This window comes from Oreochromis aureus, linkage group 5, assembly GCF_013358895.1.
Source record: "Oreochromis aureus strain Israel breed Guangdong linkage group 5, ZZ_aureus, whole genome shotgun sequence".
Taxonomy (NCBI): Eukaryota; Metazoa; Chordata; class Actinopteri; order Cichliformes; family Cichlidae; genus Oreochromis; species Oreochromis aureus.
In genome coordinates, this window is record NC_052946.1 from 36,904,213 (window position 1) to 36,922,153 (window position 17,941).

Here is a 17,941-nt window from a genome sequence, read left to right on the forward strand (position 1 = left end):
TGGATGTGTGTGTTAGATCAGTCAAGGTCTTTATTGTGGAGTCTGACAGCAGTGGGGAGGAAAGACCTGCGAAATCTCTCCGTCCCACACCGTGGGTGCCGCAGTCTCCCACTGAAGGAGCTGCTCAGTGCTGTCAGAGTCTCATGCATGCTTAAAAAGCATCTCTAGACCCAGCAGTCTTAGCTAATTATAGGCCAATCTCCAACCTTCCTTTCATATCAAAAATCCTTGAAAGAGTAGTTGTCAAACAGCTAACAGATCATCTGCAGAGGAATGGCTTATTTGAAGAGTTTCAGTCAGGTTTCAGAGCTCATCACAGCACAGAAACAGCTTTAGTGAAGGTTACAAATGATCTTCTTATGGCCTCTGACAGTGGACTCATCTCTGTGCTTGTCCTGCTAGACCTCAGTGCAGCGTTCGATACTGTTGACCATAATATCTTATTAGAGCGAACATGCTGTAGGTATTACAGGTACTGCACTGCAGTGGTTTGTATCATATCTATCTAATAGACTCCAATTTGTGCATGTAAATGGAGAGTCCTCTTCACACACTAAGGTCAATTATGGTGTTCCACAGGGTTCGGTGCTAGGACCAATTCTGTTTACATTATACATGCTTCCCTTAGGCAGCATCATTAGAAGACATAGCATAAATTTTCACTGCAATGTAGATGACACGCAGCTCTATCTGTCCATGAAGCCAGGTAACACACACCAATTAGTTAAACTGCAGGAATGTCTTAAAGACATAAAGACCTGGATGGCCGCTAACTTTCTGCTTCTTAATTCAGATCAAACTGAGGTTATTGTACTCGGCCCTGAAAATCTTAGAAATATGGTATCTAAGCAGATTCTTACTCTGGATGGCATTACCTTGGCCTCCAGTAATGCTGTGAGGAACCTTGGAGTCATTTTTTGACCAGGACATGTCCTTCAACGCACATATTAAACAAATATGTAAGACTGCTTTCTTCCATTTGCGCAACATCTCTAAAATTAGAAATATCCTGTCTCAGAGTGACGCTGAAAAACTAGTTCATGCATTCATCACTTCCAGGCTGGACTACTGTAATTCATTGTTATCAGGTTGTCCTAAAAACTCGCTGAAAACCCTTCAGTTAATCCAAAATGCTGCAGCAAGAGTACTGACAGGGACTAGAAAGAGAGAGCAGATTTCTCCTGTTTTGGCTTCCCTTCATTGGCTTCCTGTTAAATCCAGAATTGAATTCAAAATCCTGCTCCTCACATACAAGGTCTTAAATAATCAGGCCCCATCTTATCTTAATGACCTTGTAGTACCATATCACCCTATTAGAGCACTTCGCTTTCGCACTGCAGGCTTACTTGTTGTTCCTAGAGTATTTAAAAGTAGAATGGGAGGGAGAGCCTTCAGTTTTCAGGCCCCTCTTCTGTGGAACCAGCTTCCAGTTTGGATTCGGGAGACAGACACTATCTCTACTTTTAAGATTATGCTTAAAACTTTCCTTTTTGCTAAAGCATATAGTTAGGGCTGGACCAGGTGACCCTGAATCCTCCCTTAGTTATGCTGCAATAGACGTAGGCTGCTGGGGGATTCCCATGATGCATTGAGTTTTTACTTTTGAGTCACCTTTCTCACTCAACATGTGTTAATAGACCTCTCTGCATCGAATCGTACTTGTTATTAATCTCTGTCTCTCTTCCACAGCATGTCTTTATCCTGTTTTCCTTCTCTCACCCCAACCGGCCACAGCAGATGGCCCCGCCCCTCCCTGAGCCTGGTTCTGCTGGAGGTTTCTTCCTGTTAAAAGGGAGTTTTTCCTTCCCACTGTTGCCAAAGTGCTTGCTCATAGGGGGTCATATGATTGTTGTGTTTTTCTCTGTGTGTATCATTGTAGGGTCTACCTTACAATATAAAGCGCCTTGAAGTGACTGTTCTGATTTGGCACTATATAAATAAATTTGAATTGCGTTGGATATGTAGCACCCTGTAAGCTAAACATAGCTTTTTTATCGATCTAAATAGCTTACAGGCTAGAAAAAAATAAAGTTCCATTGATTTTGCTATTGCTGCTAGCTCCCAGAAGATTGCCCCCATCCACATTGTTACCAGCTTTCTGCCTGGCAGGACTCCAGCTTAGTTGCTGGCCTCCAACCCTCCACCTGCCACACAGATTTACCTAACACTTTCCTGCTAAGTGGATGGACTCGGTCCCATTTATCTGATCATATTGAAAAAAAACATGAAGTTTATTTGATAAAACTTTGTCATGAAGTGTATAAGAAAGAAGGATTGTCACTGTTGAGCTCATTGGCATGACTTGTAATTGACAAGTTGAGTAAACAGTTTCACTCCTCGTTGCAACCCTTTTTTCTTTATTCTTTGGTTTTTTTTGCAACCAGGATGGTGACAGTGATCATGTTGAAATTTCCAAAGAAGATTTCAGAAAACTGTGGTAGTTACATTCACTTTTTATGCCATCTGTTTTACCACAATGGTTCCATGTCAGTTATTCATCAGACCAGAGATGTATCCACAATGCATCTGCGCAAAAACCCTAAAAAAACATCCATCCTTAAATCAATTTGAAGTGGCTCCATGTATAGCAGTATGCATGAAAAAATTTGAACACAGAGAAAATTCAATAGCAAAAGCTCTAAATGCCCATTCCCTCTTCCAGCAAAAGTCACTATTTCCACACCCCACTTATCAGAAGATACCAGTGAGATCATGTGACATTCAACTCACACTGATCAGTTTGTTCACACTGTTATCATAATGTTTCATGCACCACTCTGTATCTGTGTATGTGTATTAAGTGTCACAGTTTGATGCCGATCTGATGCCCGCGTCAATGAGCTCTTGGACCGACATTTTGTCTCTAAACTTGATTTAACCAAGGGCTACTGGCAGACTCCCAAGAGTCCAATGGAAAAAAAAACGGCCTTCTTCACAACGTACGGTGTTTACGAAATTATCACACTTCTGTTCGGCTTGCTCAGAGCACCAGCCACCTTCCAACGCCACATGGAATGGGTGCTGCATGTACATGTGGCTTATGCTGCTTTATTAGGATGACGTTATCATCCACAGCGACACCTGGGTGCGGCATGTGCAACGAGTAGCCGCACTACTGGAGTCGCTGGGCCAGGCTGGACTTAAACCTGGCACAGGTGGGGCGATCGTGGCTCAAGAATTGGCAGTTCGTCTTGTCATCGGAAGGTTGCCGGTTCGAGCCCTGGCTCCGACAGTCTCGGTTGTTGTGTCATTGGGCAAGACACTTCACCCATTGCCTACTGATGTTGGTCAGAGGGCCCAGTGGCGCCAGTGTCCGGCAGCCTCGCCTCTTCAGTGTGCCCCAGGGCAGCTGTGGCTACAATGTAGCTTGCCATCCCCGGTGTATGAATGTGTGTGTGGATGACTGAATGTAGTGTAAAGTGCTTTGGGGTCCATAGGGACTAAGTAAAGTGATATAGTCCTCACAGCTGTGGATGAAAATGAAGTTTTTTAAATGCAAGAATATAACTATTAGGATTCAAATAATATTGATGTGACAGTGTTCAAAAAGTGTTGGGTGACAGTGTTGGGTGTGGTATGTTAGAGTGACACACTACTGTAATCACATTTCATTTTTCAGTAATTTAATGTGTGGGAATGAGGACCCAAAACGCAGACTCTGCGATGCAAACAGTGCACTTTATTTACAGTGAAGGCTGTAAACACAATAAATCCCCGTTGCTCCCTTGACTCCCGTGTGTGTGTGTGCTCCCCTCCGACGTCTGTGCTCGTGCTCCCAGCTGTTGTGTTCTCGCACACCCCGTGCGTGCTGCTGTTCAGGTCCACTCTTCCACCTGGGGGGAAAACCACAAAGAAACAGCCATCAACACCAACCCCGGCAGGTATACACAAACTGCACCGTCGTAAGCTCACACACACTAACTTGGGAAGACAACTCAATGATCCCGCGCCGGTGGGAGCTCCAACACTCTCCTAAGTAGCTCCCCCGACGAGCCCTGATCACCAACAGGTGTGTGGCAGGAACTTCAGGTGTGGCCAGTCCTCCTCCAGGGCCACACCCATCAGGCCTGCATGTGGCTTTGCTCCATCCTCCAGCCACACCCGCAGACACACACACGTACACACCCACACCCTGCCTATACATATGAGTGGAACACAGACTAACACAGCATTGTGCAGAAACACACACACACATCACCAAATAATAACGATGATAATAATAATAATAATAATGATAATAATAATAACGGTCCATCCTGCTCACGGACCCCCGAGTCCTCCAGAGCAGGGTCCGTGACAATTTCAGTTATAATTATACCATAATTTACTTTACAAAGGTTCTTCAGTTATTGACATGGCAGAAAAAAACAAAAGAAAAATTGTCACGGAGACACCCTTTTTTCTTCCTGCGCTATAATCAGCTGATTTCAGTTTACTTACCGGAGATGGGTGGTGGATAGGTTTCAGAAGAAGATGGAGGAGATATGGACATTCCTTTTATTTTATTACACAAAAGGACAACAGTGGCAAAGTGGAACCTGCATCCAGGATAGAAACAACTGCATTACGATGCTAAAACGACAAGCATCTGCACAAACAGCATGCTAATGCAAAGCTAGCCAAGAACCCAGATGGATGATAACCTCCTAATACCCAGCAAATAATTTTTGTCCTCTGTTAAGGACATGAGTCAGAGCCCTCTATGCCAAGCACTATATATTCCGATTTTATGACTCCTGCTGTACTGTCAAGGGACATCCTGGGCTTTCTTTTGATGCCACATTTATGAGGGCTGGGTTAATTGCAGTTTCCATATTTTATGGCCACAAGGAAGGTTATGTGATACATTTATTTTAGTAGACATTGTGATTCTGTTGCTTTGATTGAAATTGAAAAAAAAGTAAGCGATACTTTTGTTCTGAATACTAGTGTCACTTTTGTGCGGAAGAAACATTTTTGAAAAAGCATTTCCTAACGACACCATGAAAAACAGTAAAGAAGGAAAAAAAAAAAGCCACCTCTTTCCTATTGGCGGGAAAAATGTACCATGTCAACCAATAAAAAAATGGCAACAGATCAACATCCGAGATCTCTGTCCAGAAGAGCCCAGTCCTAGACATCTAAGATACTGCACAGGACCCTCAAGATCCCAGGCCTCTGGTAAAAAAAAACAAAAAACAAAAAAAAAAAACAAGTTTGAAGGATAAAGATCACCTGCAGTGGAGAGAAGGGAATTTTTTATTATTATTTTTTTATATACGATATCTTCTACCTGACCTGTTGTCCTAGTTCCCCCTTGCCATACTATTTGTGTTCCACCTCTTCGATCTCCAGTTCCTAGCTGTTCCTTCTTCTGATAGGTGGTACACTGTTATTTCGCTGTCAATGTGGATGCTGGGAATCAAAGATTCCATAGGTCCCACATCCTCTTCATGTAACCCCTTCCTTTGGTAGTTACTTGCTCAGTGGTCACGGTCGGTATGGCTTCAGGTATCTGTGTCTCGCTCATCCAAGGTAGGCTTGGTATATCGAGGGGCCGTGCGAGGCTGGCTGGCAGGGCAGCTGCTGCCACTCAGTAATCAGACGCTCCATATTTCACTGACGCAGTGGCTTGAGAGAGGAGCTGAGTGTGGAGTGGAGAAGCAGCTGAAAAATATCATTCTTTAAGTGTGTGTGTGTGTGTGTGTGTGTGTGTGTGTGTGTGTGTGTGTGGGCTGCTTTTAACCATGTAAAGCACTTTGTGCTACAGTTTTTTTTTTGTATGAAAAGTGCTTTATAAATTGATTGATTGATTGATTGAAAAGCAGCTGATCCTTCCTCGTCTCCTGCGTCTGCCACGCTGCCATCGGGTCCTGCTCGGTTTGCACGTCCACATCCTGTGCCAGCACCTCGTCAGCACTGGCCACTTTCCAGGCCATTAGCTGGGCTTCTTCGCCGTCATGGGTGGCCTTCTGAACTGTTTCGCTGCTGCCAGACCCGTGGCAGGCCTCCTGAAGGATGTTGCCAGCATCACCAGAACGGCCTCCAGAACTTCTCCGTCACCGCCGCTGGCATCGGGGTCGGCCTCCTGAACTGTTTCTACGCCACCACTGGATTTGCTTTGCCTGCACCGGCACTGCCTTCCACTTGGTCGGCCTCTAGAACTGTATCCATGCCACTGCTACTTTCCGCACAGGTGGCTCCCTGATCTGTTGAGTCACCGCCACTTTCTGCAAGGCCCGCCCTCTGAACTGTTTCACCCTGGGCTCCTGGCTGCCGACCTCCTGGTCGGCCACCTGAACTATATAGACTTCTGTGCTGTCGGACCCCAGCCCACCCAACTGAACTATGTTTTAAACGGTAATGGACATCTTGTTTGACTCCTAGGGCCCTGGTTTAGCTTTGGTCCGCAATCAGTCCTTTCTCACAAGACCACGGCTTGCCCCGCAAACCATGACAGTATGAGTCCTTTTCTGCCTCTCTTCAGTTTGGTGTCCCGGAGGGCTCAATTCTAGGGCATCTGCTTTTTTCATTATCTTTACAGCCCTTGGGAACCATCCTTAGAATGAATGGAATATCTTTTCATTGTTATGCTGGCAATTGCCAGATTTATCTGCCTTTTGAAGCAGAAAGCCTTCTCTATTAAACCACTTTTAGCATGTCTGGAAGACATTAGAACATTAGAGAGGCCCTTTCATCATCCACTTTTAAAACATGTGCTAAAACCCATTTTTGCTCTTTGGCTTATGACACAGTTTGACCCTCATTTTATTGTGTTAACGTAATCTAATGTGCTGATTTTATTGTTTTAAATGTAATTTTAATTCTCATTTTATATTTTTTATTTTATTTTTATTTTTTAACTTATTCAGAGTATCGTTTTTGGCATGTTGAGTGTACAGCACTTTGTTTTCAGCTGGGAGTTGTATCAAAGTGCTGTATAAATAAATTGCTTTTTTTGCTTGCTTGTATATTAACAACAACAATATCACTTTACGTGTTTACTCTTTCTCCAATATCACAGCTCTGTAAACATGACTCTTGATTAAAAAAAAAAAAATAAAATAAAACAAACAAATGTGAAAATCTTCAAGCAGTCAGCAGAACTCCCATCCTGAAGCAGTGTACATTATAGCTGGCGACTTCAACCAGACTTAAGGTCAGTATTCCCCAGATCTGAACAGCATATTAAATGTGCAACAGGCGGGAACAAACACACTCGATAAAACCTACAGCAACATCCAAAAAGGCTACAGAGCAACCCCTCTACCACATCTAGGTTTGTCAGACCACATGTCCATGCTGCTGATAGGAGTAGAGCCCCCCTCCTAACAGGAGTGTATGCATAACAGATCGAGCAGACACTATCTCTACTTTCAAGATTAGGCTTTCCTTTTTGCTAAAGTATATAGTTAGGTCTGGACCAGGTGACCCTGAATCCTCCCTTAGTTATGCTGCAATAGGCAAAGGCTACCGGGGGATTCCCATGATGCATTGAGTTTTTCCTTTCCAGTCACCTTTCTCACTCACTATGTGTTAATAGACCTCTCTGCACTGAATCGCACCTATTATTAATCTCTGTCTCTCTTCCACAGCATGTCTTTATCCTGTCTTCCTTCTCTCACCCCAACCAGTTGCAGCAGATGGCCGCCCCTCCCTGAGCCTGGTTCTGCCGGATGTTTCTTCCTGTTAAAAGGGAGTTTTTCCTTCCCACTGTCGCCAAAGTGCTTGCTTAAAGGGGGTCATATGATTGTTGGGTTTTTCTCTGTATCTATTATTGTACGATCTTACTGTACATTATAAAGCACCTTGAGATGCTATATAAATAAAATTGAATTGAATTGAATTGAATTGAATTGCATGCTTTGAGGTGAAAGGACCAGAGGCAGCAGCAGCTAAAACATCGGAGGGCAGCTGCAGCCTAAGCCTCATGGTGCAGGAATCTGAGGTGAGACACACACTGAGGACAGTGAACCCCAGGAAGGCCGCCGTTCCAGATGTGGTAACTGGAAGGGTTCTAAAAGGTTAGGTTTGGCCAGATGTGGCCCTGGCCTCCGTCAGGTGGTGGGGGTGTGTAGCAGGGGCGTGGTCTCTGGCTCTGCTGCAGTGGAAGAGTTGTCCTGCAGGTTCGATGGGCAGTGCCAAGGTAGCTAAAAGGACAACTCCTGCCACTTTTTAATCAGACTCTCCATATTTCAGTGACGCAAAAAAACTAACATGAAACATAAAAACTGGAAAACACTGCCCACAACCACCAAATGGGTGGAGCTCTAAATACATCAAGCAGGAAACCTGGTTTTAAAAAAATTTAATTGTCAGAGCTCAACCAAATGGTTTTGCTCATCTCTGATAGGAAAGCAGTAATAATACCATACTGAAAGTGGGTTGAAATGTTTTTTTAAGATGAAACATGAAAACAGGACAAAGCTACCCACAACCAAATAGGTGGTGCTCTGATTGCAACAAACAGAAACCTGGTTTTAGAAAGAAAATACGCACACAAAATAAGAAAGAGATGTTCATTTCAGCATTTGTAACTGAACACAATCTGGAACCAAAGTATTTTTCAGCATATGTGTGATATTCTAAGATCCAAATTTATTATTTTCTATTTATAGTCATTTCAATAAGCTGAGAGAAGATTAGTCAGTCCATGAAAGGACCAAATGTCACTGATATCAGTGGCAACAGATCTGATGGAGTCATGAATCCAAATTTGAAATCTTTGGTTTAAATCATCCTCAATATAGAGGAAGTCAGGAGAGAGGTAAAATAATGAGCGTCTACATCCATCCATAAGAAATGGTGGTACATTTCAGCCAGTGGGGTTTTTATCCATCTTGCACTACCATCTGGAAAGCATCTGATTTACTCTTTCTCCAAGATCACAGCATGACAACATGACTCTTGATAATGAATGAATGAATGAATGAATGAATGAATGAATGAAGCCTTTATTTGTCACTTGCAGTTGCCTGTAGTGAAAATGGACACCATACATATATTACACAAACATCACATTGGTAAGACAGGTCAGAATAGGTAGCAAAACAATGAAAATACACAAAATCTGGGACAGGAGGAGGAAAAAAAAGGACTCTACTCAGACTGGGCTCCACTAGGAGAGCAGCTTGAGGTCAGTAAAAAAAAACACCTCAGCACATAAAGCACATTAATCTAAACATTTTTACACCATCAAAAGACATGACAAGCAACGGGGTGGGGGTCTGGAGTAAGCCGGTGTAGACAAACAGCCATCACTTCCTGCTGCCATCCTACTACAGCGCTAGTATGACCTGTCGCCTACGTCAGCTGGGAGAAGCTTCTGAGGTTTTTTTGTTTGTTTGTTTGTTTGTTTGTTTTGGTGGTGGTGGGGGGGGGGGTCTGTGTCAATTACATGCATGTGTGTGTATCCCGTGTTCAGCTGAGAGAAGAGGTCAACAAGTCTCCAGTGAGCCCACTTGGCCGTGAAGGAGGGACAAAGAGCTCCAACAACAGTCTTGTTATCAGGGAACAATTTTTGTTGTTCCAGTCAGCTTCCACCTTGGCAGGCCTCCAGCTCATGCCAGTGGGAGTGCCATGAGTGAAGATGGTGGTTGTTTGGGTTTAGTATGAACAACTGCAAAATAAAATAAAACAAAAGTATCTGTTTGAGCCCTTCAGTTTAATTTTGGTTTTTCTAGTTCCAAGCTAAAGCATCTTGTCCACCCAAAGAAAAACAAAGGGAGCATTTCTCAGTAAGCAGAAGATTTAGCTGTAGTTTGTTTGAAATACTGTTAATGAGAAATGGGTGCACATATAACAGATGGTGATTGATAGGAGTTGCTGTGGAAAATTTCAAAAACACATTACTCACAGGAAGTGGTTAAAAGTCAGATGTTAGTTGGTACAAACTGCTTAAAAGGACTGACCCGTCGGTCTCAACATAACAGATCGAGCATTTCACCACCGAGATGTTTGCTCTGCAACAATCTGCGGTCATTTATGCGCTGACATTCCTCGGGCAAAATGGTAAGTTGCACCATGAATACTCGTGTGGAATATTAATATTTTTAAAATATTTTTTTATTAATTTTGTTTCCTCCTAATGCCATTAGTCCTCGGAAGTGAAATTATCGATGGCACAATAGTCCCCGACAACGAAATGCTGTATATGGCATCAGTGCAGGATTACAGAGGCAAGCATATTTGTGGAGGATTTCTTGTGTCTGAGAACTTTGTAATGACTGCTGCACACTGTGACGACCACCCCATCGTGTAAGTAATCATTCCTCCAAGGAAATTTCTTATTTATTTCTTATATATATAAATTCTCTCTCTATATATAGATATATGACATATATATATACATGACATGTATATTTAGTACTGTATAATGTAATAATGATAATTTAAGTTCTTCTCTTACAAACTAAAACCATAAAAAAAATTTGAATAAATTCAGTGAATACATAAAATTGAATTTAACTATAAAAATGTATTAATATTTTCATCATGTTGTTTATGTAACTGCAGAAAATCTACTGATGATCCAAGAATTATATTTTATTCAGGTATCCTACACACGTAGTTCTTGGTAACCACCATCTGAGGAGTGCTGATAAGCTCGTGATACAGATTGCCGAGAAATACAAACACTCAAATTATCAGGATGTTGACCATGGATACGACATCATGCTTTTAAAAGTAAGGTTTATCATTTTTGTTTTCTCACATCACACTGGAAGTTTTATATTTTGGAGTGTTTGAATTTACAATGTACTTATTGAAAAACAAATTACAATTGAGGTAAAAAGTGCTTACTTTAAAAAAAAAAAAAGATAGATGTTCTGTAACGCTGCTACATGGTTTTCACTCATTTTTAATCTTTACTCTTTAATTCTGTGCCTCTAGCTGTCTAGACCTGTCCAACCAAACAAAACAATTCAATTCATTCAACTTCCCTCCCATGAAATGACATTAAATGAAAATGAGAAGTGCCAAGTGGCTGGATGGGGTAAGATAACCACTCGCGGTAATGTTGTTGACGACCTGAGAGTGGTGGGTGTGTCGGTCATCAGCCCACAAAACTGCCAGAATGCTTGGACTCAACGTATTCCTGGATACATTCTTCCGACCAGTGTTATCTGTGCAGGTGGATACAAGACAACAAAAGGATTCTGTCAGGTATCTTTTCTGTCCTTTCCTTGAAAATTCATTGCTAACTGCTCTGTTGTTGAGGAATATATGAGCACTCTGCATTAAGTATCACATGAATAAAATACATACTTCCTCCTTACAGGGTGATTCTGGTGGCCCTCTGATCTGGAAGGGAATGGCTGTCGGTATTGTTTCTTACAACAGAGCGATTCCTGAAACCAAGCTGGGAAACTGTAACTATCCGGATGTCCCCAATGGCTATACGGATATCTCAAAATACCTTAACTGGATCAGGAAGATTCTCCAGGGGAAAAAAAGTTAAATCTTACTCAAAGTTTTGCTTCAGCACACTGTAAGTGTGGAAGCTGTGCCTCTGTCAGCGTTTGCTCTCAATGCAGAATAAAGAAAATGTTTCAAATATTGTTTTCTTACACAAAGCTTTGCTTCAAACACACTGTAAGTGTTTACAGGAAGCTGTGCCTCTGTCAGTGTTTGCTCTCAATGCAGAATAAAGAAAATGTTTCAAATATTGTTTCTGTGCACGAATAATATTTTAGTTTGACTTTAAAACCTATCTATCTATCAAAATTCAGGTTTGCCATGGAAAATGAATTCTTTGCAATACTAATATCTGTAAACTAATTTTTCATTTCTACAGTACATTCATCCTGATTTTTGAGTACTATAAATACTAAAGACTAACAGAGGGTGTTTCATATACCACAGAGAATTACCTGATGTGGTTTTCAGTCAAATCTCTAATAAGTCAAAAAACTGAAGCCATGACATTTTAATACTAGAAACAGCTCTAACTACAGTAACACTACTTTTTAAATTTAATAGTAAGATCATGAACATTGAACATCCTGATGTCTTCTCTTGGTTGGCGTGTTGGATGCCTGCACTCGCTTCCTTTTTCCTCCCACATTCTTCTGTTGTATGTCTTTGGTGACCCTGCCGGTTTGGTCTTCTTCTGTTTCCCTGTTGTTTATTATTAGGAGGAAAAATAAAATCTGCCTTCAGTAGCACCCAGAATACAACACTGCAGAACATGTTTGCTATAAATTTGTTACTGTTAGTATATTTCAGTTAAAAGTAGATATGTCACATCACTTTGATTCCTAAATAAACAGCAACTCTACATAATTAATTAGAATGTAACTGAACTGAGATCAGCCCTGAGATTCATGAGGTATTTGCTCCTTTATAAAATAACTAAAATCGTACTGAAAAACATTTTTATTAAACCGTCTCAGACACCTTTCTTCTGAGACTGTTCTTCCCCAGATGTCATTGCTGCCCCGTCAGGCACAGCCATCATTTTCTGTCTTCCTGCTCTGGTCTTCAGCTCCACCTCCACATGGTAATCGTCACTGATGCAGCGTGCCTTAGAGAGTAAATATAGTTGAATGACAACACCGATGCTGTCCCTTTCAATAAAATAGTCAAATCATTTCTATCTTTGAGCTCAGAAAACACATAAGTGAGTCTCACCTCCTCATCTGTCAGCTTAAACTCTTGCTGAAAGTTGAAAGACTTGGCCGAGTTGGGGACGATGGCGTTCAGCATGGTCTCACCATACACAACAATTCTGTTTGACAAAGAGAAGACACATAAAAAAAAGTTATGAAGTACTTTTTGTACACTTTACAGTGTGAAGCCGTGATAATTTTATCCCTTCATTTTTCTCTCAATTTTAAATTCCTTCATGTCCCTAACATTAGACGTTAGCTGTGAGAGGCACTCTAAAAAAAAACAAAAAACGGAATCTTCTTGAAAAATAATAAAGAACACTTTGGCCATGTTGCAGAGGCTTTGTGATGGTTCAGCTCACAAAAAGACCCATCAGCATACAGCTACCAGTGCTTATCATTTACAAACAGTCCTTCCCCACAAAGTAAAAATTGTACAAACAAATGTTTCACATAAATCAGTGATTCATGAACATTTTCCTATGTGAATTAGTTTATTGTTTCTTTTTGGGGATAGGTTAATTGATTAGTCTAAATTGCCCATAGGTGTGAATGCGGGAGTGAATGTGAGTGCGAATGGTTGTCTGTCCCTGTGTGTTAGCCCTGCGACAAACTGGCGACCTGTCCATGGTGTACCCCGCCTCTCGCCCTATGACAGCTGCAGGCTCCAGCGCCCCCCGCGACCCTGTAAAAGGATAAGCAGAAGCGAATGGACGGATGCACGGATGTTTCTTTCTCCTGGTTTTTGTTTCAGTGGTGAATATGCAGATTGTATGAAGAATAATATCTTCACTCAACTTTATTTACACAATTATTTGTACAAGCATCTTCCTCTTTTTGAGCTCTCATTCAATTCAATTTTATTTATACAGCGCCGAATCACAACAACAGTCCCCTCAAGGCGCTTTATATTGTAAGGTAGACCCTACAGTAATGCATACAGATTTACATAGCAGAATTAACGAGGAGGATCTGGCTGCAGCCACTGGGGAGCACCATATTGCGACCTCCATAGTAACCGGAAACACGTGACCTCCACAGTAGGCAGAAATACGTTCCTGCATGGATACAGTGGAAACCTTGCAAGTGGATCATAAGGTTGAGACAGAGTCTTTCATATATAATTTTGCCATTGATAATTTCATAATTCTAGGAGTCGTCTAATTTGCTTACACTGATTATGTTGGCATTTGTTAGCGTTACAACAACGGTCATACCCCCGAGGTATCTAAACTTTAGTAAGGAACGTGTACTTTCGACACATCTGGTTAGCATTTAGTGGTCAGTTTCAAACATATTTGTTTTTTGCTAATTATTAAACAAATTCCCTTCACTACTTTTCACTATCTGTAACATCAATGCACATTGTTCCATTTACTGCATATTGCACTTCATGTCTTTCCTTCCACCTACATCAACATTGTAAAGTTCGTCACAAAGAGATTTATACATTTATAAATACTAATATTTTCTTTCCATTCTGTTCTGCATTTTTATTGCCCAGATTTTAGTAAGCCTTTGTTAAATTGTCTGTTATATGTCAATAGATACGTATGTCACAAATAAAAGTGTCTTGTAAATTATGTTTTTGTAAAGAATTTTCTCCCCAAATTTCTTACATGCTAACTGTAACGTGTTATTTCTGCTAAAACCTGAACTTAAATGTGTATATGGTGTTTATCTGTTTTTCTCTCTGTTTTAGATGCACATATCAAATTGGAATTCTGCCTCCAAGCCAGAATTGCAGGAATGCACAACATGTTGCAGAAGACTCTTTCACTGCCCTCTGTGCCCCATTTTCAACCCTGCTGTCAGGGCAAAGATTCAGGAGCATATAAATGGACACATTAAAAATGCTTTGCCTTTCAAAGTTATGTTGGCATTAAATATACCTCATAGTTAAAGTTATAAATATGCACTTCTTTTCAGCACTTCTGCAGTCTCTTTGTTGCCTTAAAAGTTGCTATTCACAACTTTTCTCTCTTACAGACAAAATGATATGCCGGTGCAGGCTGCCATGTAGGACGACAGGACACTCTCACTGCACTGTCTGTAACATGACAATCACACAGCGTGGGGCAAGACATTTATTGTCAGCATTCTTCAATGCCAAGTCAGCCACCACTTTCTACTTTTTCTGCATAATCCATCATACAAACTGTAATCAAATGGAAACGTCTCTTTTTAAAACTTTAAACTTTAAATCTTTTAACTTTATGCATCAAGCAAAAATTAAATTATATGCAACATTCTCTGACTGGAAGAAATTTGTTTAACATTTAAACCTATTTTCTGCACATTCCAGCACATAAAATAAAATATTTTTTGTGTTTACACTCACTCTTTCAAATAGATGAAAGTAAAACACAGCAGAAAATAAATAAAATCAAAGACTAGCGGTCCTGTCGCTCTATTTTCACCTGTAAAGCAGGACTGGGGTAGGCGGAGGTTTACCCTGGTGCAGGTGTGCCGCAGCGGTCAATGGAAGACTCCACGAGTTTGTCTGTGAATTTCACATTACATCGTAGCGCACTCGGTGCTTACTCGGAAGTTTGGGGGGTTTTTTCGCTGTAAAAAGAAGTTTTCTTCCCACGCACAACGGACGCTAATGTTTTTGTCACTTTTTATGGAATCAAACTCAAAATAAGGTCAGTACTTCCACGCTTTAAACGCTGCACGCTCATACTCTCTCCCACACTTGATATATTATCCATTGTTGATTTGCACACAGCTGTTGTCACGAATGTCGCACTTGCTTACGTCACTGTCATGAGACATTCTCGCAAAAAATCACGGTTTTAGTAACGCAGTAACGCAGCGTTCCTACGTGAAAGTAACGGTAATCTAATTACCGTTTTTGCAATAGTAATCCCTTACATTACTCGTTACTTGAAAAAGTAATCTGATTACAGCAACACGTTACAAGTAACGCATTACTGCCCATCTCTGGCCACCACTATCAGGACTGCTCCCCACTGAACTCTCCAAGGAGCCTCATCATCTACCCGCTGCACTCTCGATGCCTTGCCTCCAGTATCTAAACCATTTTCTGAATCTTCAGTAGAACATTCATATCCTCTACCCTCTGTGCTAAATGAAACTGTGGCTTATGGAAGGCCCATGAAAATGAAATGCCCTCACTGTGGTCTTAGTCTTCTTAAAAAAAAAACCTTAAAGGCTCACATGATGAGGAGGTATTCAAACACAGTTTGCAGAGGCATAGAGCTCTTTTTAAAAGCATGTGGTGATGAGTAGGGACCAGTGTTGGGACTAACGCGTTATTAAGTAACGCGTTACAGTAACTACGTTATTATTGTGGTAACTAGCACGGTAACTAGTTATTATGCCAAAACCAGGAACGCGTTACTCGTTACTGGGATTTAGATAGGCTCGTTACTCGTTGCCGTGTGGTGGATATCGCGGAGCTTCCACAGATTCAATAACATTAGCAAGTGGTGGAGGCCAGCAGGTGGATGAAGGAAAAGGGAGGCAAGAGGAGAGACCCGAAGCGGCCGCCGGTCCGCGTGTCAGGTGAACTGAACTTCAGGTAAGAAGTTATGACCTGCAGTCTATCGGAGTCAGATATAAACCAAGTTTAGGTGGAGTTTATTTTCGGTATGCTGACATTTTCGTACTGCGTGCTAGCTAGCATGACGGAGTTTCTATACAGCTGTGTGGGTGCTATGTTACTGATGTTGAACTTTATTTTGTTCATACGGTTAATTATTAGAGTTGCCAACCGTCCAGTAAAAAACAGAATCGTCTGGTATTCAGAGAAAATATTACGCGTTTTCGCACTGAGGTGAAAAAGGAACACAGTTTGTCCCGGACTTCAGCTACAATGAAAAGACACAAAGCTGAAGCTGCACAGCTGCTTCTTCTTCTCTCATTCTCTCCTGTTTCTACTTCAATCACGAAACTGATCAATGATCAGCTGATCGGCTTTTTCTCTTGTTTATTTATCGCCCACTTTGCGCCAGAAAGAGGAAACCAGCGGATGTCACATTAAACAACAGCAGCACGTTTAAGCTTGATCAGCTGTTGTTAGAATTTATTTAATATTAATTTCTAGTATCAGCTGATGTTTGCTGGAGCCACAGCTGTAAAGCTGCTGGTCATGATATCGGTTTGGTTATCTGGTGAGAGGGAAACATGCAGATGAAACCAGGAGATGTCCTTACTGAATCATCAGAGCTGAACAGGTGATGGAGAAACAGGTTTACCTGTTAGGTGACATGGATGAGTTGAAGGGAAGTTATGAGCTGTTTCTGAGAGACAAATAACACCAGCATCCTTTTCACGTAGCTGACAGCTGGTAACTGTGCAGGGGCGGGTCTAGCAAATTTTGCCAGGGGCCAGGTAGGGCATTAACAGGGAAAGGGGGACAAGGAAATAGTTTTCTTTATTATTCTCATTTAAAATGTCTCGCTTTTTAAAAAAAATAATTATCTGAGTCTTACAACAAACAATTGATAGATTGATACATATATACCATCAGAACAGTGTACATCACTGTCACAACAGTGTTTATTTTCATTCAAAGGCTTTATGATTTTTCCTATAATGGTGGGCGGTCTCTAGTCAAAATGCCGGGACGATTGTTTTGTCCCAGTCCAGCCCTGTATGCAGCTCATCTGCAGTCTGGTGTTACCTACATCTTCCTATTCAGAAGGCAGAATTTCCAAGTTCTGAGTACAATCAAAAGCACCATGACTGCAGTTTTTGTGTTGGATGTAAAAAGCAGGCTAGAATCATGGCGGCGGTCAACGACGGTCCAGGCATGGGATTTCTCTCGTGGAAATGTGCACATTATTTTTTCCTTTCTATTGGTAGGTGGCACAGTGCACTTGTGGCAAGTAAGCAAGCTAGAAGACTGGCAGTCTTGCTGAGTATCCAGTTACGGAAGCAACACATTAACAAGAGAATTCTGAGTAAAACCAAAGTTACTTTCCCTAGTAACTAGTTACTTTGAAAGTAACGAGTAACTTGAAGTAACTGAGTTACTTTTTTAGAGAAGTAACTAGTAATGTAACTAAGTTACTAATTTAAAGTAACTTACCCAACACTGGTAGGGACTACGGGTCGATGTGATGTTTGACATTTAATGGACAGATGAAGGCACTGGCTGTTTGTTTGTGTTTTTTATGTGTTGTTTGGTTGTTGTTGTTTTTTTCCAGCGTACAGAATTCCAATTAAACTTATTTCAAAATGTTGTTCACTTGTTTCCATGTTCATACTTATAGTAAAAAAAATTAAGTCTAAATGTAACCGCATTGTTTATACTTCTCTATACTTGTTTATACTTTTACTTTTTGTTTTGCTTATATGTTTATACTTTTTGTTTTCTCTTT

General features: G+C 41.2%; 1 protein-coding gene and 1 pseudogene across 1 annotated transcript; one reads left to right on the plus strand and one right to left on the minus strand.

Moving 5' to 3' along the window:
• LOC116314070 overlaps positions 1 to 17,941 on the minus strand; it is a 116,722-nt pseudogene that overhangs the window by 71,548 nt on the left and 27,233 nt on the right.
• LOC116332335 (granzyme B(G,H)-like) lies at positions 9,886 to 11,627 on the plus strand. Its single transcript, XM_039612884.1, has 5 exons — positions 9,886 to 9,990; positions 10,077 to 10,236; positions 10,533 to 10,665; positions 10,873 to 11,145; positions 11,261 to 11,627. Exons 1-5 carry the CDS (start codon positions 9,933 to 9,935, stop codon positions 11,438 to 11,440), a joined length of 804 nt encoding a protein of 267 aa, XP_039468818.1. The 5' UTR covers positions 9,886 to 9,932; the 3' UTR covers positions 11,441 to 11,627.